The sequence below is a fragment of the Prionailurus bengalensis genome, chromosome A2, assembly GCF_016509475.1.
Source record: "Prionailurus bengalensis isolate Pbe53 chromosome A2, Fcat_Pben_1.1_paternal_pri, whole genome shotgun sequence".
Taxonomy (NCBI): domain Eukaryota; kingdom Metazoa; phylum Chordata; class Mammalia; order Carnivora; family Felidae; genus Prionailurus; species Prionailurus bengalensis.
The window spans coordinates 13,376,709-13,404,331 of NC_057348.1; the positions used below are offsets into that span (position 1 = coordinate 13,376,709).

At 58.8% G+C, this 27,623-nt stretch overlaps 1 protein-coding gene across 5 annotated transcripts; it reads left to right on the plus strand.

The window, feature by feature from the left end:
* Positions 1–496: 496 nt before the first annotated feature.
* Positions 497–26,885, plus strand: FCHO1 (FCH and mu domain containing endocytic adaptor 1). Of its 5 annotated transcripts, none has more exons than XM_043586980.1 (29): positions 508–570; positions 5,560–5,604; positions 5,835–5,921; positions 6,376–6,446; positions 9,590–9,681; positions 10,713–10,787; positions 11,842–11,983; positions 13,665–13,817; positions 13,917–14,021; positions 15,339–15,437; positions 15,531–15,627; positions 16,554–16,598; positions 16,716–16,794; positions 17,292–17,316; positions 17,638–17,695; positions 18,126–18,304; positions 18,390–18,414; positions 18,753–18,804; positions 19,659–19,750; positions 20,107–20,382; positions 22,218–22,330; positions 22,446–22,533; positions 22,670–22,778; positions 23,479–23,634; positions 23,952–24,084; positions 24,546–24,745; positions 25,636–25,691; positions 26,062–26,226; positions 26,611–26,885. In XM_043586980.1, exons 4-29 carry the CDS (start codon positions 6,420–6,422, stop codon positions 26,631–26,633), a joined length of 2,664 nt encoding a protein of 887 aa, XP_043442915.1. In that variant the 5' UTR covers positions 508–570; positions 5,560–5,604; positions 5,835–5,921; positions 6,376–6,419; the 3' UTR covers positions 26,634–26,885. The 5 variants fall into 5 exon arrangements, with proteins under 5 accessions (XP_043442919.1, XP_043442915.1, XP_043442917.1 ...); XM_043586981.1 differs by lacking the exon at positions 508–570 and adding an exon at positions 3,628–3,685; XM_043586984.1 differs by lacking the exon at positions 5,835–5,921 and having other exon boundaries at positions 497–570.
* The last annotated feature ends 738 nt before the right edge of the window (positions 26,886–27,623 follow it).

Sequence of the window (27,623 nt, forward strand, 5' to 3'; positions counted from 1 at the left end):
TTCCCAGTCCTGGGGCCAAGGATGCGGACTTGCTGTGCGGCCTCCGAGGGAGTTCTTCCCTTCTGAGTCTCATTTTCTCCATCTATAAACTGAGAATCAATAAGGTCCGATAAGGTTCCGCCCACAAGCTTGTCGGTGGGGGACATCAAATAGCTCTGTTCAGTACGTGGCACACAGTGGGCCCTCAATAAACTGTGGTCACCCCGTCCCTCTCCCCCTGGGTCTCAGGTGGCGGGAGAGGCGCCTGTTGCTTTAACTTATGCAAATAAACTGCGGGTGGTGGAAGGGGGGGTGATGAAAAAAAGGAGCCGCTCCTCTGGATCAGCCAATCAGCTCGCCGGACCGACGGAGCCAGCCGCCTGAATGGCCCAATGGCGGACCGCGCGGACTCCAAGCCCGCCCCTGCCCCCGGGCGCCGTCGGGTGGGTGGGGACTCTCTACGCCACGCCCCGGGGGCGGAGCCAGGCGGCTGCCGCGCCGCAACCGCGGAGGTAGGGGCGGGGCGGGCTCGGGTGTCAGAGACCGAGCCGCAGGTGGCGGCGGGCGCGGGGCTCGGCCAGAGCTCGGGAGGTGAGTGCAGTCCTCGGGACCCCTCGAATCCCCTGGCCCGCGCACTCCCTCATGCGTACCGCGCCCAGTAGCCCAGGAAGCCACTGGGGGCAAAGGCGCGGCAGGGCATGAGGGATGGCGAAATTGGGGGTTGGGGGCTGCGCGGTGGGCGCCCGGCCTCCCAGCGGCCATAATCGGGGGTCTTTGGAGGGAGATAGGGACCCTTCTCCAATTCCCCCGTCTCCTGGCCTAGAATCGGAGCGTGCAGGAGGGCGGCTATCACGTGAGACCCCTCCCCAAATCTCTTTATTCTAAGCCTGGATTTGGGTGCAGGTTCCAGGGCTGCAAAGATGGGGGCGCCGCTCTCCCTCCAGCCTGGGACCCAGGACAGCCGAAGTGGAGACCACTCTCAATTTCCCTCTTCCCAGCTCTGGTCTGCAGACCCCTGAGGACAGAGATGAAGAACCCCCTTCCCTTTTTTCTCCACTGTGAACCCTGATCTGCCTGGAGGAGGAGCTGGGGGGTGGGGGGTGGTCCCCGGGCCCCTCCCCTGGACTGTTCTATCCCAGCCCTCTACCGCAAGGATGAGGTGGGGGGCGTTTCACGGGCATCCTCTGCAGGGATCCCCCCAAAGTTGGAATTCTGGGGAGGGGTCAGCATGGGGACTGGCCAGGCAAGGCCTGGAAGGGGCTGGAGCACGGACTTGGGGGTGGTCCCTGTCTCAGTGGGGGGTGGGCAGCCAGCATCTGTTCTGGAGATTAAAATAAATCGAGGTAAATTAGGATCTTGCCGGAGGCTGACTGTGAGTGGGGTGCGGAGGAGGGTTGTGGGGTGGGCGGCCCCTCCATCTGCCTCAAATCTGGGAGTTGCCTGCCCCAGCCGCAGTGGGGACCAGGAGGCAGCTTTGATGGACCTGCCTCACTGGTGACCTTGGGCAGGTGACAGCACCTTCCTGAGCCTTGGTTTTCTCCTTTGAAAATGGGGCTGAGGGCTTCAGAGGCTGTATTCCACAGATTCTGAAACCCACACACTCCATCATTAGCCAAACTAGAGCTTCCCCTTTTGCTTAAGATGTCAGTGGTTTGGGGGTGAGAGGGCAGTGGGTTGGGAGACCCCCTGACATGCCTTGCCGGCCTCTGAGCCTCAGTTTACTGCACCGCAGAATGGATTCGTGGTCACTCTGGCATTGCCGGAAGGGCTATTCTGCCGGACGGTAAAATATATTACCAAGCTGCGATCATTGGAACAGGGGCTCCACCACCCTGGTCTTACCGGTGGGACTGCCTGGGGCACACCCTGACCCACATATTGTCGCCCACGCCAGGGGTAAGCCAGTTCCTGGGTGGGGTCCTGGGTAGGAGGAGGTGGGAGGCACCAGGCCAGCCCATCTCTTGTCTCTGCAGTGGACACAGGGGTGAGTGTGGGCCCGGGAGTCCAACACCCCCAGGTTTAAGTTCGATTCTCCCCCCACCCCCACCCCCGCCCCAGGACTTGGCGTGTTCTTCTGTGAAATGGGCTGAATCCCCCTTGGAAGATCATAAGAGACGTGGGAAGATGGGAGCACTGTAAATACAGACATGGTCATTATAATACTATTACAAAATTAGTGATCATAAATGGGGTCACAGCTGCCTGGGAGCAGGGAGGAGAGAGGAGAGTCTTCAAGGGTGTTGCCTGCTGTGTCTCTAGAGCCCGGCAGCCAGGTACACAGTTGGTGCTCAATAGGTGTTTGCCAAATAGATGACAAAGAGGGAAGAGACTAGTGGGGAGGACTGAAAACTTCCTGAGCCTGACAGTTTGGGCGCCGTATGACATGGGGCGCGTGCCTCAGTTTCCCCAGCGGGGTAATGGCCACGCTGAGACACCGCCTTGAAGCGAGAATCAACCCGGATTGTGCAAAGGTCACTGGTGGCTGGGCCTGGAAGGGAGGAAGTTCATGACAGAAGATGGTCATTGAAACAGCAGGGCCAAGAGGCCAGTCACAGGAAAGGAAGACAAAAACCCCAAACGGGCCCTACTGGGTACAGAACTGGAGTCTGCGGGGAGCAAAATGTCAGAGCCTCTTCCATAGGACCCTGGAGGCCCAGAGGTCAGGGTAGGCCCAAGGTCACAGCAGGAGGTCAGGGGCTTTGGACAGGTGGCTTAGAGTTAGTGAGCCCTGCCTTCTTTGCTGACTCTATTCCTGTCTTTTTTTTATCTGCTCCTGGGTCTGCTCACATGCTCGACCCAGTGCAGAGCCCCAGGTTTTGGGGGGAATTGGTGCTGGCAGCTCCTGGGGCAGGCGTCAGACAGGCTCTGTTCTCTCCTCCAGGCAGCCAGAGGATGGGGGCATCCCGGTCAACTGACAGCCTGCTGTGTGACCTTGGGCAAGTCCCTGTCCATCGTTGGGCTTTGCCCTGGTGCTATGGACCTCTTTTCTCCATCAGATACAGAGGCCACCGTGTCTCAGACACGATACTTTGAGAGGTCCGTGGAAGTGTCTTAAGCTCTTTCAAAATCAGAAGGGAAGAAGATGAGCTTTGGGGTCAAAGAAGACATTTTAACATGTAATATTAATATATGCATTTCTGTGCCAATGCAATCGTAACATGTAGTTTAAATTCTTTTTTTTTTTTTTTTTTTTGCTAGGGGAAGGGGCCCGTGAAAGTTGTCACGCAGCCCTGCGTTTGAGCCTCGGCTGTACAAACACGAGCATGTGGTCTCCCCCCCCTCTCTGAGCCTTGGTTTCCCCTCTGCAAAGCAGGCATCATTAGCCCACCTCAGGATGGGGAGATGTGGAAAGCTGAGCCCAGGACAGATGCAATTTAGGGCATGCTGTTATTTCACCATTGTTGTCATGATTGTTATTTGTTGGGTAATAACAGCCCCAGCCGTGGGGCCCCAGGTTCAGGTACCTCAGTTTACCCGTCCTCGGCCGGCCCAGTTCCAGGGAGGTCCCAGGGGTGCTGGTCTGGTGGGGGAGGTGAGGTGGCGGTTGGGAGGTAGGCGGGGCAGGGTAAGCTTCCTGTCCCCCAGGCACACAGGCCTCCTTGGGGCTTGGTGCTGACTGACGGAAGTGGCAGGGGCCCGCGTGGCTATCTCCTGGTGCCCACCCTGTCTGTCGGGGGGCCCCCAGCCCCGCTCGCTGCTCTGTCTGGTGAGTTCGAGCCCTGCCAGGAGGTCCCCATTGCCCCCCTCAGGAACAGAAGTTGGGGTGGGGGGGGCTCTGCCTGGCCTGGGGTTTCTGGAGAAGCAGCAGGTGTCACTTCCTGGGCCGGGCAGGAGCTTGCGTGGCGGCCACCTTTCGCTCTGCCCCTCTGCCCCCCATTACGGTTCGGAGTGGTGGGCCTGGCTGTGGGGCAGTAGGGGGGGGACACGGACCCCCAGAGCCGCATGCGGTGGTTCCAAACGAGAGTTCTTTGGCAGGCAGGCCAGGGACAAAATCACAGGGACCTCGGGACAGTGAGTTCTTTCTCTGTGGCTCAGTTTCCTCATCTGTAAAGCTGGGGTGGAGCCCCATGGTGTGGCTGTGAAGGCTGAATGAACGGGTACCTGTCGGGGGGGTGGGGGGGGGAGCTGGGTACCGACCCACAAACATACTGGCTCTCGGCGCGTTGTGGGGGGAGGGGCAATCTAATCCGAGCTGTGAAAACAGTTGAGATTCTCAGTTTCTGAGGAACTTGGGCCCGGGGGCTCCTAGGATCCTCTAAGCAGCATCTTCTAACAGAACTTTCTCTCTCTGTGCTGTCCGATATGGTGGCCACCAGCCCTGGAAGCAAGGTTGGCTCCAAGGAGCTGGGATGATGGGGGGGGGGGCGGGGGGGGGCGTTCATTGTATTTCATTGCACTTCGTTTAAAATTCACTTGCCACGTGAGGTTAGTGGCTCCCATATCACTCAGCTCAGCCCTAAGGGATCTGGAGATACTCCGGGTCCAAATCGTGGTCAGGAATGAAGAAATGAGATGGGAATTTAGGGCTTTTCCCCCTTGGGAGGTCAGCCTAGCTCCGGACCAGACTGGGTTTCCTCTGGGAGGGCACAGTGACTAGGGTTTCTCAAGGTCCCCAGCATCACCCGGCACAGGTTGGCTGTTGGAAGTAAATATTTTTTTAATACACGTATTTTTAAGTTGACTTATTTATTTTGAGAGAGACAGAGACAGCATGAGCGGGGTAGGGGCAGAGAGAAACAGAGAGGGAGAGAGAGAGAGAGAGAGAGAGAGAGAGAGAGAGAAAATCCCAAGCAGGCTCCGTGCTACCAGCACAGAGCCCAATAGGGGCCTCGAACCCACCAAGCCGCGAAGATCGTGACCTAAGCCAAAACCAAGAGTCCGGCGCTTAACCAACTGAGCCACCCAGGCGCCCCGGGAATATTTGCTGAACGGAATAATGTTTTGCCTGGTGAACTCCTATCCATGCTTTAACCTCCCACCTCCCATGGCCCCCTCCTTCAGTCCAGGCTCCCACAGTCCCTTCTGACGTTTGGCCCAGCCCTGATCCTGCAGGACTGGTGCGTCTGGCTCTACACCCCTAGGCTGGGGGCTCCTCAGGGACCAGACCCAGGACCCAGACCTCGGGTCCCTCTCGTGGACCCTTGCATTGCCCTGGCCACATGGGTACATGGTAGGTGCTGGGTGACTTAGAGAAGTCAAAGGACCTGGGGCTAGACGACAATGGTTCAAATTAAACTCACTTTTAAGATTAGCTAAACTGAGGCTCGATGAAGGCAGCCTTGTCCAAGGTCCTTGCTTGGTCCTTTCCCAGTGAGGCCCAAGGAGCTTTCCCTTTTGTGGTCACCAGCCCTGTCCCTGCTGCCACTGTGCCTCCTAGGCTCCCAGCTGCTGCTGAGCTGCCCGAGGGGTCATGAATTATGGATGAGGCCTGCGGGCTCCTGTGACAAGCCCAGCGTCGAGAACGTGCCAAGGACACCAAGTGTCCCTCCTTTGCCAGGCAGCTTGGCCCAGCCCCCCTCTGCGGGGAGGCCTGGGTTTCCCCAACAAGACCCCTTCTAGGCATTCCCTCTTGTTTTGCAGATGGGGAAACTGAGGCACAGAGCTGGATAGTGACTCAGACACCAGGTGAACAGTGGCTTCTGGGAGTCGGGCTTGGGACTCATGGGGGCCCCACTGCCGGCTGGGTCATCATGGTGAGGGGTGAGCTCTCCATTCCAGAGCGTGCATGAGATGCGGACTGGTGTAGAGGGATTTGGGAGACCCCCAGGGGTCCTTGGGGACACTTCAGGGACCCCAGCCCCCATGTGGCTGATCACAGTCCCAGTGTCCATTTCTCAGCAGACCCTTTCCAACAGGAGCGGCCCAGCGTGGAGCTGAGTGCTCAGGTCTCGATTCAGCTGGCCCAGGGTGAAAATCTGTCATTTCCTGGCTGTGTGACCTTGGCAAGTGGCTTCCCTCTGCAGGGGGCGGGGGGGGGGGGTGTGGGGGGCTCAGTTTTTCCATCTGTGAAATGGCCCTGAGGTTTTCTGCTCGGGCTGAGGGGCTCATCCAGTATTCCAGCCCCCCAGTGAACTCCTATTTGTGCTTAAAAACCCCTACTCTTGTGCCTTTCCCTCTAGACCAAGCTCCCCAGCCCCTATCCTTCTATCTAGTCCAGCTCTGACTGCACAGGACTTGGGACATCTACATCCTGATCTGTCCCCGCTAGAATGGGGGCTACTTTGGGCCAGGCCTGGGGATGAATCATCTCAGGGGCCCTGGCATGCCAGCCTTGGGGCTTTTGGTTCCTCCTCCATCCTTTCTCTTCCTCTTCCACAGGGAGGATAGTTGGAATTTCCCCTCTTAGGCCCAAGCTGGCCATGGCTTTGTAGCTCAAATTTGCCTCTCTTTGGACAGGCACTAAACAGGAACCTGCGGGGGTCTCCACAGAGGCCATCAGGATGTCGTATTTTGGGGAGCATTTTTGGGTAAGTAAGATGTACTTTTATTTTGATGGGGGCTCCTGGAAGGGCTGTGGGGACTTTTACAGAGCTGGGGGTATGTGGCGGCCTATGGGCAGAGCCTTGGACAGGTGGAGGGTCTGCAAGGTGTCGAAGTTAATGTGGGAGGAGTCAGGCTGGATATGAATCTATACCCTCAGACCTCACGGACCTTGTGACCTTGGACAAGTCCCAGCTTCAGCAGGGAGACTAAGGCCCAGAGTAGGATTCTCTTTCCTAAAGTTGCCTAGTGAGAAAGTGCAGAGTCGGGGCTCAAACCCAGCGCCGGACTGAACTTCCAGGATCCAGGGTCATTTCAGCCAGGGAATTTCCATGTCTTTCCCACCCTGGAGAGTTGGGGGGTTTCTTGACTTGGCCCCTAGTGGCCCCCCTCAGCCCTGTGCCTTCCGGGCTGGGGACCACATACTGTGACCCAAGGGGGCCAGAGAGACAAAGTTGTTTTCATTCATTCATTTGCTCCCTCCCTCCCTTCCACCATTACTCCACACCCAACCTCCTGTGGAACCTGAGGAGGCCCCCAAGAGGCTGCATCCTGGCTCTGACCCCAAGAAGCCCCCAGTCTGGGAATCATAGAGCCAGCCAGAGATCCGCAGCCCTTCAGGGTCACGGCTGGGCCCCCCCGACTTGGGGGCAACCAGAGGAGGGCTGAGAGCCATGTTTCCCGTGGGCTTGGAGGGCTGAGATTTTCCAGAATGTAAGAAAGGCATGCCAGGCAGGGGGAACAGCCTGAGCAAAAGCCCAGAAGCGTGACAAGGTTGACTAGTTGAGGGCACAAGGACTCCTCTTCCAGGGCCGGGCTACTGGGAAGCCACAGGGAATGCATGAACAGAAGAATCTAGGAAGGACCAGGGCAGAAAGCCCCTTCCCCAGTTGCACGCCCTGAGCTTGCCAGAGGAAGCTTGTTGCTAGGTAACTGGTTGCCCCTGGCAACAGGCCTTCTCCCTCCCTTTCCCCTCCCCAGCTGGGGCTCCTCTTACTGCCACTTGCTTTCTTAAAGGGGCCTCACCCCCTTGCCACCTGCTGGGAGGGAGTGGGGGGAGGGGGCAGAGGGGGGAGGGGGCCTGACCTCCACCGGCTCCCCAAGGGTCAGATTCCCCGGATTTGTCTCTGAATAGCTATGTGACCCCAGCAAGGGGCCCCGCTCCTCTCTGAGCCCCTGTTGGTGCCTCTATGTAAGGAGGTTGACTGTTTGCCGATCAGTTGTTGCCCACGTTTTGGAACCCTGACAGCGGCACCTACATGTATTTTAAATTCCACTTAATGGCATGAGGCACCTACATTTATTTTAAATTCTTTTTAATTGCATGAGGCATGCAAGCTTGCTGCAGAAAATCCAGATCAGCAGAGAGAAAATAGAAGCCACCCCCGATGCACTCCCCACCCAAAGATAGCCTGGTGCAGAGTGGATAAGGGCTTTGAGTTCAGGATTTGATCAGGGCTCTGCTGGGAGCCCTTGGGCAAGTGACTTTGTGTCTCCAGGCTTCAGCTTTCCCATCTGGGAAAGGGGATATAATTCCTGCCTCCCAAGAGGATTCAGGGAGTACCCTGGGATGTCTTTCACTGGCAAGGTTTCTTTTAATCAATTGTCTGTATTGGTGGCTCTTTGCTGGGTGTCTCTGGCCTGAAGGAGGCTCCTCCAGTCAGGGGAGATCAAGCCAGAGAGGGAAGCCCTGGTCCCACTGGGCCAAGGCAGGGCTGGAGGCATAGAGGGCACTGGGGAGCCATGAGGGAAGTGTGAGCAGGAGAGGGACATCATCAAGCTGTGTTAGAAAGATCCCTCTGGGGTTGGCCCGGGGGCAAGACGAGTCCAGAGAGGTTCTGATAAGAGACACAGGCCCAAGACACCCCCTCCTAGGACCCTCACTGCCAGCACAGCCTGAGAGAGGCAGATACCACTGGGGGCCTTGCCAGGTCTGGGAAACGGGCCAGTGGTTGGCTGCAAGTCAGCCCCAGATGCTGGCCTGGGCAGCGGTGCCTGGTGCAGCCTTACTCGAGGATCCCCTGGGTGGGGCGGGGGTGGGGTGGGGGTGGGGGCTGCTGGGCCTGTTTGCTGAGCCCTCCCCACCGTGCAGGAAGCCCTGTGTTCAGCACGCTGCGAGCCTCATCCCACCGAGACCTGTGGGAGGTGGGTGCTGTCCTTGTCCCCATTTGTCAGATGAGGAAACGGAGGCCCAGAGAGGTGAAGTTACTAGCTCAGAGTGACCCAGGGCACAAAAGGAGGCTCTGAGACACATCCCTGGGAAGCAGGAGGGAGCACCACTGAACATTCAGGGAAGTGAGCGTCTGAAGAGGGTGGGCCTGGAACGGATCCTTGACAGGCGCGGAAGGATTTGGACGGATGGGAAGAGAGGCACCCTGGTAGGCTGGAACAGCCCAGGCAAAGGGACAGTGGTAGGAAGGCACGGTATGTCTTTGCACTGTTTGCCATTTTTCTGGCGAGGCCAAGAGGAAGAAGCTGGGGGATGAGATTGGAAAGCCAATTTTGAGGGGCGCCTGAGTGGCTCAGTCGGTCAAGCGTCCAACTCTTGGTTTCAGCTCAGGTCATGATCTCACCGTTCACGGGCTCAAGTCCCGCGTTGGGCTTCGTGCTGACAGTGTGGAGCCTGCTTGGGATTCTCTTACTCTCCCTCTCTCTCTGCCCCCGCCCCTCTCTCTCAAAATAAATAAAGAAACTTTAAAAAATGAGGGGCACCTGGGTGGCTCAGTTGGTTAGGCTTCTGTCTTCAGCTCAGGTCATGATCTCATGGTTCAATGAGTTCGAGCCCCACACTGGGCCCTCTGCTGTCAGTACAGAACCCGCTCCGGATCCTCTGATCCTCTGTCTCCCTCTCTCTCTCTCCGGATCCTCTGATCCTCTGTCTCCCTCTCTCTCTCTCTCTCTCTCTCTGCCCCTCCTCTACTGGTTCGTTCTCTCTCTTTCTCTCCCCTCTCTTTCTCTCAAGGCCCCCAAGGGGATAGACAGCAGGCTGATTGGCTCAGGCCTGAAGCAATCCCCGCCGCCAAGGGGTTGGGCTTCCGCTGGTTGGCTCCTCCGGCCACGCCCCCGTTGCTAGGCAACCTTTGATGCCTCCTCCACCCCTTTTCTCAGTCTCCACGTCCATCCCCTGCAGGGTGAAAAGAACCATGGCTTTGAGGTCCTGTACCACAGCGTGAAGCAGGGGCCCATCTCCACCAAGGAGCTGGCCGACTTCATCCGGGAGAGGTGAGGATCCCTAGGCTCGGTCCGCACCTGGCCACGCCCCGCAGCCCAGTCAGCCCCGCCTGCCTCGTGGCCCCGCCCTGGCTCCGCCCCACCTCTCCCCGGGCCGTCCCACCGCCTCCATTCCACACCCTGCCCAACCTGCTCGAACGCCCTGGAAACCAGCGGTTCTCAACACTGTCAGCCCTGTGCCCGCTTGTCAACAATTCCCAGGTTTCTGACGCCTCCTCCTGAAGAGACGGTGATATGACCTACTTACAAGGGGAATTCTGAAAACTCAGTCTCATGCCCTGAATATGATAAAACACACGTATGAGGAAATAATCGACATTTCGTCATGGAAATGCTCATGCTCCGACATCTATATCCCAGAAAACATAATACATTGAAATTGCAAGGCAGCCTTCTGCCCCCCGGCCACTCGCTAGCTGAATGCGCGTTGAATCCGGGCAGAGTTCAAAAGATTATAACCAGGTTTTTCTCTTTGTGGCCGTCTAGCGAGACCTGTCTGCGCTGTCTAGGACAGGGGCCACTCTTTATTTAGAGAGCCCTCCCGGACCCATCCACGATTGCCCGTGGTACCCTCTGGGTGCCTCTATCAAAAAATGAGCCCATGGGTAGTTGGTTTTCACGGGGCATATTGTGGCCCCAAACAAAATCGAGGTTCTGTTAACCTGGACAAAAATGTGAGTGGAGATTAGGTAGGCATTAGCGGTGTCTGTCCAGAGGGAAAAAGGTAATGGAAGTTCATCTCCCGCAGTTAAACAAGATGAAGCATATAAAGCATTTGTAGTATGTGCTCAAAAATTTTTTTATCTGATGCTGTTACTGCTGTTACTCCTGCTGTCGTTAGTAAAGCATATTACTTAACCTCGCCCGTGACTTTCCAAAATGCCTCCTCCCAGCAGGGGACTATACCATCCTCCTTGAGAGCTACTGCGCAGCTGTCTGAATGAGGAAACTGAGGCCCAAGGGGATGGAGCGTCTCCCAAGGGCGCCCAGAACCTTCTGCATCTTTTCTCCATTCTGTTCAGGGCCACCATCGAGGAGACCTACTCAAAGGCGATGGCAAAACTTTCCAAGCTGGCCAGTAACGGGACCCCCGTGGGGTGAGTGGGCCTTGGCTGAGGCAGGGGTCGCCAAGGATGCAGGGTCCTGGAGTATCAGGGGCCTACTCTTGGGTGGACATCTCTTCACACAAGTGATATGTAGAATAGGGAGTCAACCCTCCCCCACGCAAGGGGCTAATTGGACAGGAGAATATAAATCATTCATTCGCTTCCTCCTCATTCATTCATTCAACACGTATTTATCTGTTGTGTGCCAGGCACCATTCTAAGTACTGGAAACCCAGGAGCGATCAAGACAGATAAAACCCCAGTCACCTGCATGCCACGTTCATGTAGGGCGTGCGGCAAGATAGATGTTAACTACAAACATGAACAAAGTCCCTTCCTGGGGTGAACAGCTCTAGGAAGGGGATGAAATGGGAGCGTGAGACAGGTGCTTCCTCTGGGGGGGGCTTGGTTCCGTGAGCTGAGACCTTGATAGCGGCGTGGAGCCAGCTACAGGGGTGTCTGGGTCAGAGACCCAGGCGGGCAGCTGAGCCAGTGCAAAGGTCCTGAGGCAACCATGGGTTTTGCATGTTCGAGGAAGAGCAAAGAGGCTGGCTGCAGGGTCTGAGTGAGGGACAGATGAGACGGGAGGTTGGACAAGGGTGGGGGGGCGGTGCACGTCCGATTCACAGGTGATGTGGTCCCATTGGCATCTGCAGGATTTCCTGGGGCTGCTCTGGGGCAAAGGTTCTGGGGGGGAGCGAGGGGGGGGGGGGAGGCCAAAGAGGTCTTCTGCCGATGTAGCCCTGTGAACTTGATTTGGGCAAGTTGAGCCTTAGCTGCCCTTGAGTATCAGCTGGGGCCTGGAGTCCAGAGTGAGGATGCTGGGGGCCTCAGAGCCTGGGTTTCAATTTCCTAAGGAGCCTTGGGTGAATTGTGGAGCCTCCTATGCCTCAGTTTCCCCATCTGTCACAGACCTGCCTCCTAGTTGTGGTGCAGCTGCCTCAGCAGGGCCTGGGGCGCGCGGTGGGTGCTGGCGGTGCTGTTTGAGGGGAGCCCCTGGGGGGTGGGCCCCGCCGGACCCTGGGTGTGTGTGACCTGTTTCCAGGACCTTCGCCCCGCTGTGGGAGGTCTTCCGCGTCTCCTCAGACAAGCTGGCGCTCTGTCACCTAGAGCTGACACGGAAACTGCAGGACCTCATCAAGGACGTGCTCCGCTACGGCGAGGAGCAGCTCAAGATACACAAAAAGGTGTGTGTGTCGGCGCGGGGCGGGTGGTGACAGTGGCAGGAAGGACCCCAGAACTTAGGGGGGGCTTTGAACCTCCAGCGCCTGGCGTGTGCTCCTCCGTGAATTCAGTCGATTCCACCACGTCAAACCCAGAGTCCCACAGACCTGACCCCGGTCAAATTCCAGACTCAAAATTCTAGACCAGGGGTCTGCACGCTATGGGACACCGACCAGAACCAGCCTGGTTTTGCACAGCCTGAGAGCTAAGAATGGATTTCGCGTGCTTTTTTTTTTTTTTTTTTTTTTAATTTTATGTGTCTGTTTGTTTAGCTCTGATTTATTTTTGAGAGAGAGAGAAAGAGACAGGGTGTGAGTGGGGGAGGGGCAGAGAGAGAGGGAGGCACAGAATCAGAAGCAGGCTCCAGGCTCCGAGCTGTCAGCACAGAGCCCGACGCGGGGCTCGAACTGGTGAACCGCGAGACCGCGACCTGAGCTGAAGTCAGATGCCCAACCGACTAAGCCACCCAGGCGCCCCTGGTTTTTACATTCTTAAGTGGTGAGGGCGGGGGAGTCAAAAGAAGAATATTTCATAATAGGTGAAAACTCTATGACCCTTAGATTTCAGTGCCAGTAAATAAAGCTTTATTGGCCTAGAGCCGCATCTATTCCTGTCCAAAGAGGGAGTTGGGGGGCTGCCTGGGTGGCTCAGTCAGTTAAGCGTCTGACTTCAGCCCAGATCATGCTCTCGTGGTCCGTGGGTTTGAGCCCCACATCGGGCTCTGTGCTGACAATGTGGAGCCTGCTTGCGATTCTCTCTCTCTCTCCCCCTCTCTCTTTGCTCCTCCCCTGCTCTCTCTCTCTCAAAAGAAAGAAATAAATGCCTCCCCCAAAAGAAATGTTTTTTTTTAAAAATGGCTAACATGATAGATTTTATGTTATGTGTGTTACCCTGAGTTTTCTTTCTTTCTTTCTTTCTTTCTTTCTTTCTTTCTTTGTTTCTTTCTTTCTTCCTTTCTTTCTTCCTTTCTTTCTTTTTTTGGAACTGGGGGACAAGGAAGTTTTCTGCGGGCTAATACAGAATAACCTTGGGAATAGATTATTAAACTGAATAAGCTGTGACTTAAACAGAGGTTGCCCCTACTTGTCATTAAAAAATGGCCTAGGGGCGCCTGGGTGGCGCAGTCGGTTAAGCGTCCGACTTCAGCCAGGTCACGATCTCGCGGTCCGTGAGTTCGAGCCCCGCGTCAGGCTCTGGGCCGATGGCTCAGAGCCTGGAGCCTGTTTCCGATTCTGTGTCTCCCTCTCTCTCTGCCCCTCCCCCGTTCATGCTCTGTCTCTCTCTGTCCCAAAAATAAATAAATGTTGAAAAAAAAATTTTTTTTAAAAATGGCCTAGAACAAACACATCTGCTTGTCTATGTGCTGATTATTTCTGGAGACAGATCTACTCCTAGGCGGAGGCTTGGGAGGCTGGGGATCAGGGAGGGGTAGGTTTTTCCCTGAGCTCACCCCGTGAAACTTTCTGAGATAGGAACTATGTGTGACTCTCCCCTATTTAAAAAAGTTAAAACTTTTGAAAGCAATAGAATACTCAGAAAAAAGTAATCGGTGGAACCTGGGTTTAAGAGCCTGGAATTTCCCAGTGGACACCTGCTGGGGGCTTCAGGGCCTACCCATGCTCCCCCTGCCCCCGCCCCCTGCAGTGCAAAGAGGACGCGGTGGGCACCCTGGACGCCGTGCAGGTCCTGGCAGGTGTCAGCCAGCTCCTGCCCAAGTCCCGCGAGAACTACCTGAACCGCTGCATGGACCAGGAGCGGCTGCGGAGGGAGAGCACCAGCCAGAAGGAGATGGACAAGGTGGGCCTTCGGCTGCGGGTCCCCGGCTGCCGTCGGCCCTCTGCAGACCCAGGGGATGCTTGTCCCCTCCCGACCTCATCCCCTCCCTGTGCCTCCTAGGCAGAGACCAAGACGAAGAAGGCGGCAGAGAGCCTGAGGCGCTCGGTGGAAAAATACAACTCAGCCCGCGCAGACTTTGAGCAGAAGATGCTGGAGTCGGCTGTGGTAAGAAGCAGGCTTCGGTGCCTTGGAGACCCACACATCCCTTGGCCCAGGATCTATGGGCGTCGGAAGTCCAGAACCTCTGAAACCCTCGCCTCCCGGGAGCCTTAGTATCACAGGTTTAAAGGCATAGAATTCTAGAGACTGTTAGCTGTGGCGGTGGTGGTTGTTGTTGTTGGCATTATTATTTCAAAAGCCAAATCCTTTTTGTGCCTCGGGTTCCCCATCTGTAAATTGGGAACAGTAACAGTACCTGCCTCACGGAGTTTTTGTGAAGATTAAATGAGCCACTCTATGCGATGTTTTCAGACTCGTACTGGGTGCACGGACACCTCTCTAGAAGGGATTACAATTTCTATCGTTACGGATGAGGTTTTTGAACAGGGCAGGGCAGGGTTTAGAAGCCAAGAGCCTACTGATGGTTCATGGTGGCTGAAAGACCTGGGTTCCGCCCCAGTCTCCATTCTTCACCAGCTATGTAACCTTTTTTTTTTTTTTAATTTTTTTTTTAACGTTTATTTACTTTTGAGACAGAGAGAGAGAGAGCATGAACAGGGGAGAGGCAGAGAGAGAGGGAGACACAGAATCGGAAACAGGCTTCAGGCTCTGAGCTGTCAGCACAGAGCCTGACGCGGGGCTCGAACTCACGGACCGCGAGATCATGACCTGAGCTGAAGTCGGCCGCTTACCCGACTGAGCCACCCAGGCGCCCCTATGTAACCTTTTTATAAGACGCTATGCCTCTCTGGAACTCCTCAAATATGTGAAAAGCAGATTGGAATGTCAAGATTAGGAACCGGATTTTTTTTTTTCTGACTTTCTATCCGCAAGTGATAGAAAGTTGCAAATGATAGAAACCTTCATTCAAACTGACAAGGAAGATTAAAGGCTCAGGGGACTGAAAAGTTTGCAGGGAGAGCTTCAGGCATGGCTAGATCCAGGTACTCAACTGGTGTTAAAGTTGTGCCTCTCTGCTTTTTGAGTCTGTTTTTCTCCCTGGGGACTTCACTCCCAAGCAGAGATGCCCCTCCTGGGTGTGCGTGGGTGTGTGTGTTTGTTGCGGGGGGGCAGTGGCACCCGCTCGCAGCAAAATGGCCAGCTGCAGCCTCCACATGGATCCCACCATCTCATTGACTCAGGGTATGAAAGTGTCTCTTTTCGCATAGTTTTAGCCAAAGTCCCAGGGAAGACTCTCATTGGCTCTTCCCCGCCCAGTCACTGAGGCCAGGGGGGTTGGAACGTTCTGATTGGTCAGGCTGGGTCACCTGGCCGCTCCTCGTGGCCTCCACCTTCCTGTTTGCCCCTCCCCTCCCGGCTCAGCGTTTCCAAGCCATGGAGGAGACCCACCTGCGGCACATGAAGGCACTGCTAGGCTCCTACGCCCACTCCGTGGAGGACACCCATGTGCAGATCGGGCAGGTGAGTGGCCCCAGGGGTGGGAAGCGAAGCAAAGGGTGCCAGGCAGGAGGGCCCCGGCCGTGCCTGGTTACACGCTTCATCCGCCTGGCCCAGGTGCACGAGGAGTTCAAGCAGAACGTAGAGAACATCAGTGTGGAGATGCTGCTGAAGAAGTTTGCAGAGAGCAAGGGCACAGGCCGGGAGAAGCCTGGTGAGTTGGGACACCGTGGGGATTGAGCTCTGGGGCCACAACTACAGGGAAGGAACAGGACTCAAGAGGCAGGAGACTGAACCTCCCTGCACCTCGGTTTCCTCATCAGAAAAACGGGCCGATGACAAATCTAACTCCCCAGCCCACATAGGAACAGTATTTGATGCCCCATCTTTTTATTATTATTATTTTTATTTATTTATTTATTTATTTATTTAAGTAATCTACACCCAGGGGTGCCTGGGTGGTTCAGTCGGTTGAGTGTTGGATATGGGGCTTGAACTCACGAACCGTGAGATCATGACCTGAGCTGAAGTCAGACGCTTAATTGACTGAGCCACCCAGGCGCCCCTTCGTGGCCCATCTTATGTGTAAATCTCTTACAGTCAGATACCAGAGGGACCTTGAAGGCCAGGCCCAGCCTTTCATACTTTACCCTGAGGGCCCAAGGGAGCCATTGAGGACTGTTGAGCAAAGGACCAATTTGAAAAAACAATGTCCAAATGAGAGGTCAGGGAGGAGTTGAAGAGCAAAAGTGTCGGGGTCAGATCTGGGTTTGTGTCTGTTCCTCACTACTTGCTATGTGACCTTGGATGTCTGTCTTGACTTCTCTGAGCCTCAGTCCCCTGTACAGACTCACGGTCCATCCCCTGACCCACTCAAGTGCCTGTGAGCAATGCCGGAAGTAGAAAAAGTAACTCGGGCATCGCTCCGTCCGGTGCATCCCCAAGGGGGACCTGGACCCCTGGCCCATCCCACTCATGACCATCTCTGGGGCTGGCTCAGCCCCTTGGCTTCAGCGCACTGGATGCCCGCTGGCCTCGAGCTCCGATGCAGGTGCCATTGTGAGCCCGCGGGTGCTTCGCTGCCCTTCCCCGGGCCGGGTCTCCCAGCCAGGCTGAGTTTCTCCGTCTCTTCCATCCCAGGGCCTTTGGATTTTGAGGCATACAGTGCAGCCGCCCTGCAGGAAGGCAAGTACGTCTGGGCCTGGATGCCCAGGCTGGACGGACGCTGGGGGTGCGGGAGGCAGATCTGAATGGGAAGGGGGCACCCCCAGGGCTCAGCTGCACCCCCTCATCTGTCCTCAGCAATGAAACGTTTGCGGGGAGCCAAGGCCTTTCGCCTCCCAGGACTGAGCCGGCGGGAGCGGGAGCCCCCTGCAGCTGTGTGAGGAAGCACCCCTGCCCAGCCCCGGCCCAGGCTAGCCCGAGATCCCTTCCCCCTTCCCAGGCTATCCCAGAAGTCCCCTGCTGAGAATTCCTGTCCCAGGCTATCCCGGAACCTCTGTCCCCGGCTAGCTCAATTTGCCACTCCCCAACCTAATCCCAAATCCTTCCTCTTGTCAAGGTCAGTCCTGGTGGTTCCCTGCCGAGGCTAGCCCCTCCATTCCCGACCTCCTCGAGCCAACCCCTCAGAGTAGCCCCAGGTTCCTCCCCTGCCAAGCTGTTTGCGGAGACCTTGTGCTCAGCCAACTCCAGACTCACTGCCCCCAGCCCCAGGCCAACCCCTGGGTCCTATCACCAGGAGGACCAGCTCAGGACATCGTGGCCCAGGGGCCACCCCCAGGCACCATGTCTAGTGTTGGGGCGGGGGGGGGGGGGGGGGTCGGGAGCATGCAGGTGAGGTGGGAGAGCTGACATCAGTATCTCTTTCTCCATCCCCAGAGATTCCCTGGAGCCCGATTCAGGGGTGAGTACCGGGCTGCGACTGTGAGGGGTTCAATCCCACCTTGGACCCCAAGCCTGGAGCTCAGGGGGCTAAATCTCATCCCGGCTGCGTGTGGAGCCATGTGGGAGGGACTGATGTCCCCACTTAGCTTCAAGGTGCCCCTCAGTCTTACCGCCATGGCGTACTCGGTTCCCTCAAGCCCCTGCCTGCACCAGGGAAGACTGTTACTGCCCCTGGGGCTGTTTTTAGGTCTGAGTCCGGGCCCAGAGGTGGGAGGGGCCATGGCAGGGAGAGACGGGAGGTTCGGTAGCGGGGAGCCTGACTCCCTGCCTGTCCCCGCAGACGTGTCCAGAGGTGGACGAAGAAGGTTTCACTGTCCGGCCTGATGTGACCCAGAACAATATCCTCCTGGTGCCCCCTGGCGGCAACTGTGGGCACAGCAAGGACAAAGCGCTGTGGGGCAGTGATCCCTCCGCGAATAGCGACCCTCTCTGCGTACATCCTGCGGGGGGGGGGGGGGGGGGTGCCCTCCAGGGTACACAAAGCAGATTGAAACGAAGAATCCTCAGGGCTGAGGAAGAGAGGCAGGGCGAGAGCCAAGGGGGCTTCCTGGAGGAGAGGGCCCCGGTGTTGGGGTTTAGCCTCTGACCAAGAGTTTGCTGGTTAGGGCCGGGCGTGCCTGTGCAAAGACTTGGGGGCAAAACCGTGGTGTCGAGGCCGGGGTGGCAAGTGGTGATAGACCGGATTGTGCAGGGCCTTGAAGGGTTTGAGCAGGGAGGGGTGGATGGCCCCCGTGTCGGGATCCGCTTGGCCCCTTGACTGCGGTGCACGCACGGCGGAGCCCTCTCGCTTTTCCTCCAGCGACTCGGACTTCGATGATGAGGAACCCCGCAAGTTCTACGTGCACATCAAGCCCGCCCCTGCCCGCGCCCCGGCCTGCAGCCCCGAGGCAGCTGCGGCGCAACTCAGGGCCACGGCTGGCAGCCTCATCCTTCCTCCCGGCCCAGGGGTGAGGCGTCGGAAGGGTGTCCGTGGGTGGGGCCGGTGGGGCTGGCTGGCTGCGCCCGACCTGACGCCACCCACTTTGTCCACAGGGCACCATGAAACGCCACTCTTCACGTGAGCAGCCTCCGAAGGGGTCTCGGGTGTGGGGAGGAGCACGAAGAGGGGAGGCTGGGCCTGGAGTTATGAGCGTGGCTTTGAATCCCAGCCCTGCCGTGTAAGCAGGCTGCTTACCCCTTCTGACCCTCAGTCTCTTCTTCTATGAAATGGGGTCATTGCGAGAGTTAAATGAGAGCTGAGACAGGTTGGTTCGGGCGCAAAGCCCTCTCTGCCCGACTGGCTGATCACCTTGGACAGCTGGCTGGACAGGCCCAAGCCTTAGTCTCTTGGTCTGTGACAGAGGGGGCACTGGAGGCAGGGTGACAGGAAGGCTCAAGGTGGTGTATCTCTCATAGGGGACGCTGCTGGAAAACCACAGAGGCCTCGATCTGCCCCAAGAGCCAGCAGGTGGGTCCTATAGCGGGGGGGGGGGGGGGGGGGGGGGGGGGGGGTTGATGGGGACACACTGGGCCAACATGAATGAGCAGCTGGGGGCTGTCCCTGACTCCTCTCCCCTCTTCCCCTGCTGCCTCCCTGTGTCTCTGCCTCCCCTCCTCTCACCCTGGCAGGGAGTTGAGGGTATGCTGTATCTGAGGAACCACTTAGTCGTTCATTTGACGAGCATTTATTGAGCACTCGCTGTGTACTCCTTCTATTCTGGGTTCAGAGACATATGCCCAAGATAGGTCTTCCTTCTCAGATTCACATTCTCGTGGCCCAGGTTTTGTTGTTGTTGTTGTTTTGTTTTTAAGCGTTTATTTATTATCGAGAGATAGAGAGACACAGAACATGAGCAGGGGAGGGGCAGAGAGAGGGGGAGATACAGAATCAGAAGCAGGCTCCGGGCTCCGAGCTGTCAGCGCAGAGCCCGACGCGGGGCTGGAACTCACGAACCGTGAGATCATGACCTGAGCCCAAGTCAGCCGCTTAACCCACTGAGCCACCCAGGCGCCCCATCGTGGCTCGGGTTTGAAGAACAGCAAACAAGTTAGAGCACCTTGGATACTTCCAGAGGCTGTGAAGAAACTAAAGCAGGCAGTGTGGTGGGAGATCCCAGCGGGCAGCTTTAGTTGAGGCCCGGGAGGCTGCTCTGGGATGGGGGTGGGAGGTTTTGAGCCCAGCCTTGAAGACGGCAGGATGTGGCCTCAGGGAGGGCTGGGGACACAGAGCTTGGGACCAGGGACGGTCTGTGCACGGGCCCCGAGGAGGGGAGGAGACATGGAAAGGATAGAAACCATCCCTGTGTTCCGCTTGGTCCACAGCTGTGCGGAGAAGCTGCAGTCAGATGAGCAGTTTTCCAAGAACCTCTTTGGGCCGCCCCTAGAGTCGGCCTTCGACCACGAAGACTTTACAGGTGATGGGGGTGGGGACTTCGGGGCCACAGGCTTGGCTAGCGAGATGGGTGGGTCCATTGCCAGGGCAGGTTTGGCGGGGGACAGGCTGGAGGGAGCACTTGGGGGTCCTGTGTAGGCAACTGAGAAGATAGACTTGGCAGTGAGATGGTGGGCGGGGCCGACGAGAAGGCGGGTAGTGTAGGTGACGATGGGCAGATGGGCGGAGCATCGGTGGAGGTGGAACTGACCAGAGGGCCTGGCCTGAGGGGGGTGGGCCCCTCCTCGGCGTGGGCGTGGCCTGCAGGAGGAAGGAAAGGGCCTCCGTGTGGGCGGGGTCTGGAGCTGGCGCCCCCACCCCCCCCAACCCCCCCTCTAGGCTCCAGCAGCCTCGGCTTCACCTCCAGCCCCTCACCTTTCTCCTCCTCGTCGCCCGAGAATGTGGAGGACTCCGGCCTGGACTCGCCATCCCACGTGGCGCCTGGCCCCTCCCCGGATTCCTGGGTTCCCCGCCCCGGCACCCCGCAGAGCCCACCTAGCTATAGGGCACCGGCCTCCGAGTCGAGGGGGACACGGCCCCTGCCAGCATCGGACTCGCCGCAGCCCCTCGCCCCATCCCCGGGTCCCTGGGGGCTGGAGGCTGTGGCTGGAGGAGGTGAGTCCAGGAGTCTGAGAGTCATCAGAGCCCTGGGTGGGGAAGACTGAGCGCCTACTGTGGCCAGGGCCTGAATGGGCGGCTGGGGACACAGCCCAGAACCTTCACCCTGGCAGGGACAATAATGAGATAGACATTTAACAAAGTGGAGGTCGCAGGTGCCTGGTGAGGGCTCCGAAGGTTGGAACCTCCCTGAGGAGGTGACATTTGAGCTGAGATTTGTTGGAGGTGAGGAAGGAGCCATTGGGATGTGGTGGGGGGTTGGGGGGGGGGGTTGCTTCCCAGCAGAGGGCGCATCCTGTACAAAGGCCTTGTGGTGGGTAGCTGCCTAGGCCCTCTGAGGAACAGCTCGGGGGCTGGGGGGTGGGCCGTGAGGCCAGAACAGAGTGATGACCCGGAAGCGGTGGGAGAGGAGGGAGTGATGTCAGCAGGGAGATGGGCCCGTGCGGGGTCTGGGACCTGATGGGAGTGATGTGAGCTTTACTCCTAGCAAGGTCTGGGCCACAGAGGGGCTGTGAGCGGAGGAGTAGCGGCACCTGACTCAGATCGCAGGCTCCCTCTGTCCACCTGGGGGGCGAGGGTGGGAGCTGGAGACCAGGGACGGGAGTCCAGGGAGGTGGGGAGACGCGGGCGCGAGGGCACAGGGCTGAGACAGCAGAAGGGTCAGGGAGGAGGGCTTGCGGGCAGCTGGCTGTTCTTCCAGGAAGGGACAGGAGGGGCAGGGAATGTGGGGCGGAAGAAGCCCGGGGCGTGTTGGGACTGGGCCTTTAGATGTCAGGCGGACCGTGGGCCCTGAGTTCGGGGGAGTCCAGCTTGGGGCACCCCAGGCACAGCCGTGTGAAGCGGGAGGGGAGGCCCCCCGGGAGAGGGCAGGTCGGAGGAAGAGGCAAGTGAAGGGGGTGGGGGATGGGCTCTCCTGGGGGCCTGAGTCAGAGGGCTGTGGGCTTCGACCCCATGAGGTCCCCAGAAGTGGTGACGGGGGTGCTTGGCACCATCCTTGAATAGAGAAAAGAGCCGGTTCGGAGCTGGGTCAAGGAAGGGCCCAGGAGAGTGAGTGTAGACCACGGTGTAGACTAGTCCAGTTGAGTGGTCTGAGCGGCACTATGGAATTAGGGCTCTCACCCAAGCCTGTTCTGCCCCCTGGGGGACACTTGGCAGTGTCACCCGTGATATTAGACTGTCACCACTAGGGGGGGTGGGTACTAGGGACATCCGCGGTGGGTGGAGGCCAGGGAGGCTGGTCAGCGCCCCACGGTGCCCAGGACGGTCCCCCCGGAGAATGCTGCAGCCCCAGGCGTCAGCAGCGCGGCTGAGCAGCCCTGGGGAAGGGAGGAGCACGTCTCGGGGTGGGGGGGGGGGTGGCAAGGGTCACCGAGGAAGCAGGGAAACAAGAGGAAGCTGAGTTTTATGCAGTCACTAGTTAATCTTAATGGGTGAGACTCGGACAGAGGCCAGGGTGGGAGGCTACCTCATCCTCACAGAGAGGATGAAGGTCACGGAACTGCTGATGTTGGATGAAAACGCCTGCCGCGTCCCCCCCCCCCCCCCCCCCCCCCCCCCCCCCCCCGCCGGACTGTGCCTGCCTCCTGAGCATCCAGCCCTTGCTCGCGCGCTCCCAGTAACCTCCCGTCGGGCTGGTGTCTGGGAGGCTGGGGGTTGTGGATGGCCTCTGCAGTCCTGTCCGGCAATTCTCTCCGCGGCCCCGAGACCTCAGACCCAAGGGGTGTCCCCAGAATAAGCCCGACTCCCAGTCTGGGGCCGAGTCCCTTCTCTGGGGCGGCCCGAGACACCCACGGCAGCATCTGAGCTCTGTCTGTCTAACGCTTGCTCCCCAGACCTGATGCCTGCCCCTGCTGACCTTACAGCCAGAGACGGTCTGGCAGCCCCGCCCCGGAGACCCCGCACCAGGAAGGTGTCCTGCCCCCTCACGCGCAGCAACGGGGACCTGGTAGGGTGAGGGGGCGCGCGGCAGGAGTGGGGCTGGGGGCGCCTCTGGTGGGGGCATGGGCAGCCCCAGGGCACTGCTCCTGGGTGATCGCAGCCCGGCCTGTCTCCTTCCCCAGTCCCGGTCTCTGAGCCCCTCCCCGCTGGGCTCCTCGTCCGCCAGCACCATCTCAGAACGGCCTAGCTTCTCGTCACAGGCAGGACACGGTATGGGGGGCGGCCCTGGGCCCTTCTCGGGCGTCACTAAGTGATGCGTTGGAGGCCCGGCGAGCAGAGGGTGGGTTCTGGAGCCTGGGACCTGTGCCCACTCTGTCTGTCCCTGTCCCCTCCCCTCCGCCACCAGGAGTCTCCCGGGGACCCAGCCCTGTGGTCTTGGGCTCCCAGGATGCCCTGCCTGTGGCTACAGCCTTCACCGAATACGTCCACGCCTACTTTCGAGGCCATAGCCCCAGGTACGCAGTGGTCGGGGAGAGTACAGACAGTGACAGGGACAAACAGGACTCTCTGGGGCCTATGCGTCTAGGGTCCAGGAGAAACAGCCTTCCGGTGTGTTTCCTGACCTGCTTTACCACGGAAGGGCCTTGAACCCCGGGCCAAGCAACCAGGCCCCTGTCCCGAGGGCAGTGGGAACCACAGAGGCTGTTTGAGCAGGGGCCGGGCCTTGCTGTAACCACAGTTGAGAGCAAGTCCCCTAAGGCTGCTGTGGGCATCACACTGAAGGGAGCAAGGCCCTTGGCGGGGTGGGTTAAGGGTGAGTTGAGGGGCCAGGAATAATCTGGGAGCAGTGCTCAGCAGGAAAGATCAGACCACACATAGGAGAGAGTATTAGGCCTGAAACCCAAGCTGAGGACCGTATTATAACTGTTTTGCTTTGAGCTTCCTGGCGGCCTAGAGGAAAAGAGAACTAGGGAAAGGGGATGTTTCTGCCTTCTTCAGCCCAGTGTGGTTTCTTCCCGGTGCCTGGATGGCTGTCCAGGCAAGGACACAAGGAGGGGAGGCTGGGAGTGAGGATGCCGGGCATGGTCAGGGCCTTGCTTCTTCTGGGGAGCCTGGGGGGGCCACAAGCTGCAGCAGAGCCAGGAGAGAGGGGAGGACGAGGTACCAGCCAGAGCCCTGAGCCAACACGCAGTCTCCTCACCCCCCCCACCTCAGCTGCCTGGCTCGAGTAACTGGGGAACTGACCATGACCTTCCCTGCTGGCATCGTGCGTGTGTTCAGCGGGACCCCACCCCCACCTGTCCTCAGCTTCCGCCTCGTGCACACGTCCGCCATTGAGCACTTCCAGCCCAATGCTGACCTGCTCTTTAGGTACTATAGGAGTGGGGGGGTCAGAGGCAGGGGGGCCCAGGAGCTCCCTGGCGGTGAATTCCTGCTCTGCCTCCTGGGATTTGCTGTGTGGCCCTGGGCAAATCACTGTCCCTTCTGAACCTCATTTTTCTTTTCTCCTTTGCTTCCCATCCCCCCCACCCTCCCCCCGGCGGGTGGGGGGGGGGGTCATGCTCTACTGGCCCCAAGGTGAGCCAGGGAATCTGCATCTTTAGGAAGCCCTTGGGGTAGGTCAGATGCCGAGGGCCTTGGGGAAGGGGCCTCCCAGGGGTTGGGGTGATTATTCCTGGTCTCCGTAGTGACCCCTCCCAGAGCGACCCTGAGACCAAAGACTTCTGGCTCAACATGGCGGCTCTGACTGAGGCCCTGCAGCACCAGGCGGAGCAGAACCCAGCTGCCTCCTACTACAATGTGGTGTTGCTAAGATACCAGGTGGGCCGTGTGGATGGGCCCTGACGGAGGGAGCAGGGAGGGGCTGGGCTGGCAGGGAAAGCAAGCAGTGGCAATGGGGGGGGGGGGGGGGTAAAGAGAGCAGAGGGAGCAGGGGAGGGAGTCAGGGAGGGAGCCAATGAATGGTGGCTGGGTGGGCGTTTGCCGCGGTGCAGATGGCACCATTATGGAAATTAGAAGAGGGCCTGTCCCAAGGGCCCTGCACCAGCACCTGCCCACCGCTCTGTCGAAACCGGGCGCTCTCTCGCCCTCTGCTGGAAACATGGCGTCACGCGGACCCGGATCTGCGGTGTCTCTGAGGGAGAAGGATTAGGCCCCACCGAGTGGTCTATGCAGCGGTGACGCTGAGCTGGGTCTGAGTTAGGTCCCGGTGGAACAGCACGTGCTGGGGCAGGACCAGAGGGCCTCAGCTGTGTGCTGTCTCCTGTTCTCGCCCCTCCTAGTTTTCCCGCCCGGGTCCCCAGTCTGTGCCTCTGCAGCTGAGCGCCCACTGGCAGTGCGGGGGGACCCTCACTCAGGTGTCGGTGGAGTACAGCTACCGGCCCGGCGCCACGGCCGTGCCCACGCCCCTCACCAACGTCCAGATCCTGCTGCCCGTGGGGGAGCCCGTGACCAACATCCGCCTACAGCCAGCCGCCACCTGGTGAGGGTGTGCGGGAGGGAGGCCGGAGGAGGCTCAGCACTGGCCCAGGACCCTCCCGGGCCTCCCCTCGATGCAGCAGCTAAAGGGTCCCCCGTGGGTCCAACCGTTGCGTGTGCACTCGCCTTGCTTAGAGCCGAGGACGACACGCTGAGCCATAATAATGTTGGACACCAAGGGCTCCCTGTGTGTCAGGCGTGTTCCACGTGCTCCATACACGCTGACCGGCTCAGGGCTGCTAGCAACCCCTTGAGGTGCGGACTGCCATCATTCCCACTTACGGAGGCAGAACTGAGGCACAGAGGGGCCGAGTCGCTTATCTGAGGTCATACCGGGATTTGAACCCAGACAGCCCCTCTCTGCCCTGGGCTATGTTTTTGGAAGTTTCTTTCTTTTGAGAGAGAGAGTGCACACGGGCGTGTGCGCGAGCGGGGGAGGAGCAGAGAGAGAGGGAGAGAGAGAATCCCAAGCAGGCTGCACGCTATCAGCACAGAGCCTGACCTGGGGCCGAACCTCAACGAACCGTGAGACCACGACCTGAGCCGAAAGCCAGAGTCTGCCGCTTGACCGACTGAGCCGCCCTGGCGCCCCTGCCCTGGTCTCTTAGTCGCCACGCAGCGTTGCCTTTGTTTCGTGCCAAAGCTAGGACCTGGCGCAAAGAAGCCAGGCTTAAAGGACTTGAGTGTATGATCTAAAGATGCTGCGAGGCCCTGGGGTCCCCGGGGACCAGCTGCTCCATACCCCACACCCATTTTACAGATGGGGAAACTGAGGTGGGGGAGAGGGGAGCTGGCTTGCCGGGGTCGTGTAGCTTGAGAGGTGACCGAGCTGGGACCCTGGGCTCCCCGTGTCCTCTCGGGGAGAGGGCTGACCAAGCTTTTTCTTGATGCCAGGAATCTGGAGGAGAAGCGGCTCCTTTGGAAGCTTCCAGATGTGTCTGAAGCAGGGGGTGAGTTATGGCTGTGCAGGAGATCGCGGGGGTCTCGGGTGGGAGGGGCTTATTGAAAATGGGGGAGAATTGGGGATGTGCTCGGGGTGGCGGAGCGTGGGCACGAAGGAAAGCTTGAAAGGGCTGTGACAAAGCTGTGAGGGGGGACATGGCGGGAGGCAGGCATAGCAGGTACAAAGGCCCTGAGGCAGAACTCCTTTGCAAATTACACATAGCCCCACGGGGCCAAAGGAGGAGGGTACCGGGGCACAAGTGGAGGTCAGAAGGGGCAGACGGCGGCCACAGATCAAAAGGCCCGGGAGGAGCCCAGGTCCCAGCAGGACTCGACTCGGGCTGAGGCTGGGGCACAGCTGACCTCAGGCCTCCCCAGGCTCTGGCCACCTATCCGCCAGCTGGGAGCCCTGCTCGGGGCCCAGCACGCCCAGCCCTGTGGCCGCCCAGTTCACCAGCGAGGGGGCCACTCTGTCTGGCGTGGACCTGGAGTTGGTGGGCAGCGGCTACCGCATGTCGCTTGTAAAGAGGAGGTTTGCCACAGGTATGCCCCCCCCCCCCCCGCCATCCGGCTGCTGCCAGGGTGGGGGGGGAGGGGGAGGAGTTGGGGCATTTGGGAAGGTCGGTGGGCGTTGGGCCCTGGAGGCCCAGGTTGGTGGGCACAAGTGGGGAGGGGTAGCAGGGCCCCAGTGGGAGGGGTCAGGAAGGGCCCCCGTAGGGTGTCCTCGCCAGGACCCAAGGCAGGAGGCCAGAAGCCTCACTGCCACGCGGCTCCCAGCCCATTCTCCTGCCACCACAGGGGCTGCTGGGGCCCACGGAGCACCCGGAAGAGTGAATTACAGGGGTGCTTTGAGGAAGATTGGGAGGTCCCAGGGTAGGGGCAAGGGATCCCCCCTCTTCCTCCCTGCTCACGGTGCCACCCGCACAGGGATGTACCTGGTGAGCTGCTGAGCCCGCAGAGGCCGACCGGCACCGCTGGCCCCAGCTCTGCACTGTCCTGGTGCTCGCTGACTGATCCCCGCCTTCCTGCCGGACCCTGGGCGCCCCCCCCCCTCCGCCCCCCGACTCCACGGAGAGGAGACCCACACCCAGCCTGGCTGAGCCTGAGGGTCACTCCTGCTCCAGCCAATTCTCACGCGGGTCCTCAGACTTTTAATGTTCTTTGAATAAACACTTTATTTTCTAATAAAATAAATAAGCCTTTTCCCGCTCCAGGAAATTTCCTTCACGTCGCCGGAGAGGAGAGGAAGGGAAGATGGCCGGATGGGTGGGGAAGATATACTAGCCCTAATGTTCCCTCATCACCCCGCCCCCCGCACTATGCAAGGCGGCACCAGGGGGAGAAAAAGCCAGACACAGGCGCCCCAGGCTCCATGGACATCTGAGCTAGCAGAAGGGACTAGAGGAACCCAGAGGGGGATGTCAGATTCTTCCTAAAGAGAGGGCATTATAAATGGGGCTCTGACGTATGAATAAGAGTTTGCAAGATGGGGATGGGCATCCCAGGCAAAGGAATGGGGACTTGTGAGTCCTGAGAGAAATCAATTAGTCAATCCACAAACATTAATTGACTACCTACTGTATGCCAGGCTGTGAGCAGGACAGCACTCTTGGAAGCTATGAGGCTCTGAAGCCAAAAGGTCTGGGTTTAGAGCCTGCTTGGCCACCGGTGGCCGTGTGACTTTGTGCGAGTGACTTAACCTCCCTGGCCTCAAGTTTCCTCCCCCGGAACCCACCTCAGTCGGAAGCTGTAGGGAGGTTGCACACTTTGAAGACCACCTGATACAGAATGAGCTCCCCTGCAGGGCTGGGCTGGCAGCTGATGGGAGCACATGGGCAAGGGGTGTGGCCTGAGCGGGCCCCGGGTCAGTCCTGAATCCCGGTGGACACGTGAGGATCCTGAGCCCACACAGATCCCGAGGACCAAGCCGGGGCCAGATG

Bases quoted from the DNA above. Each gene is read 5' to 3' on its own strand.
- FCHO1 (XM_043586984.1), top strand. From the start codon at position 6,420: ATGTCGTATTTTGGGGAGCATTTTTGG. The intron at 17,696-18,125 runs ATATCCTCCTGG...ACTGCGGTGCAC, and splicing joins GCCTGATGTGACCCAGAACA to GCACGGCGGAGCCCTCTCGC. The intron at 26,227-26,610 runs GTATGCCCCCCC...CCACCCGCACAG, and splicing joins AAAGAGGAGGTTTGCCACAG to GGATGTACCTGGTGAGCTGC.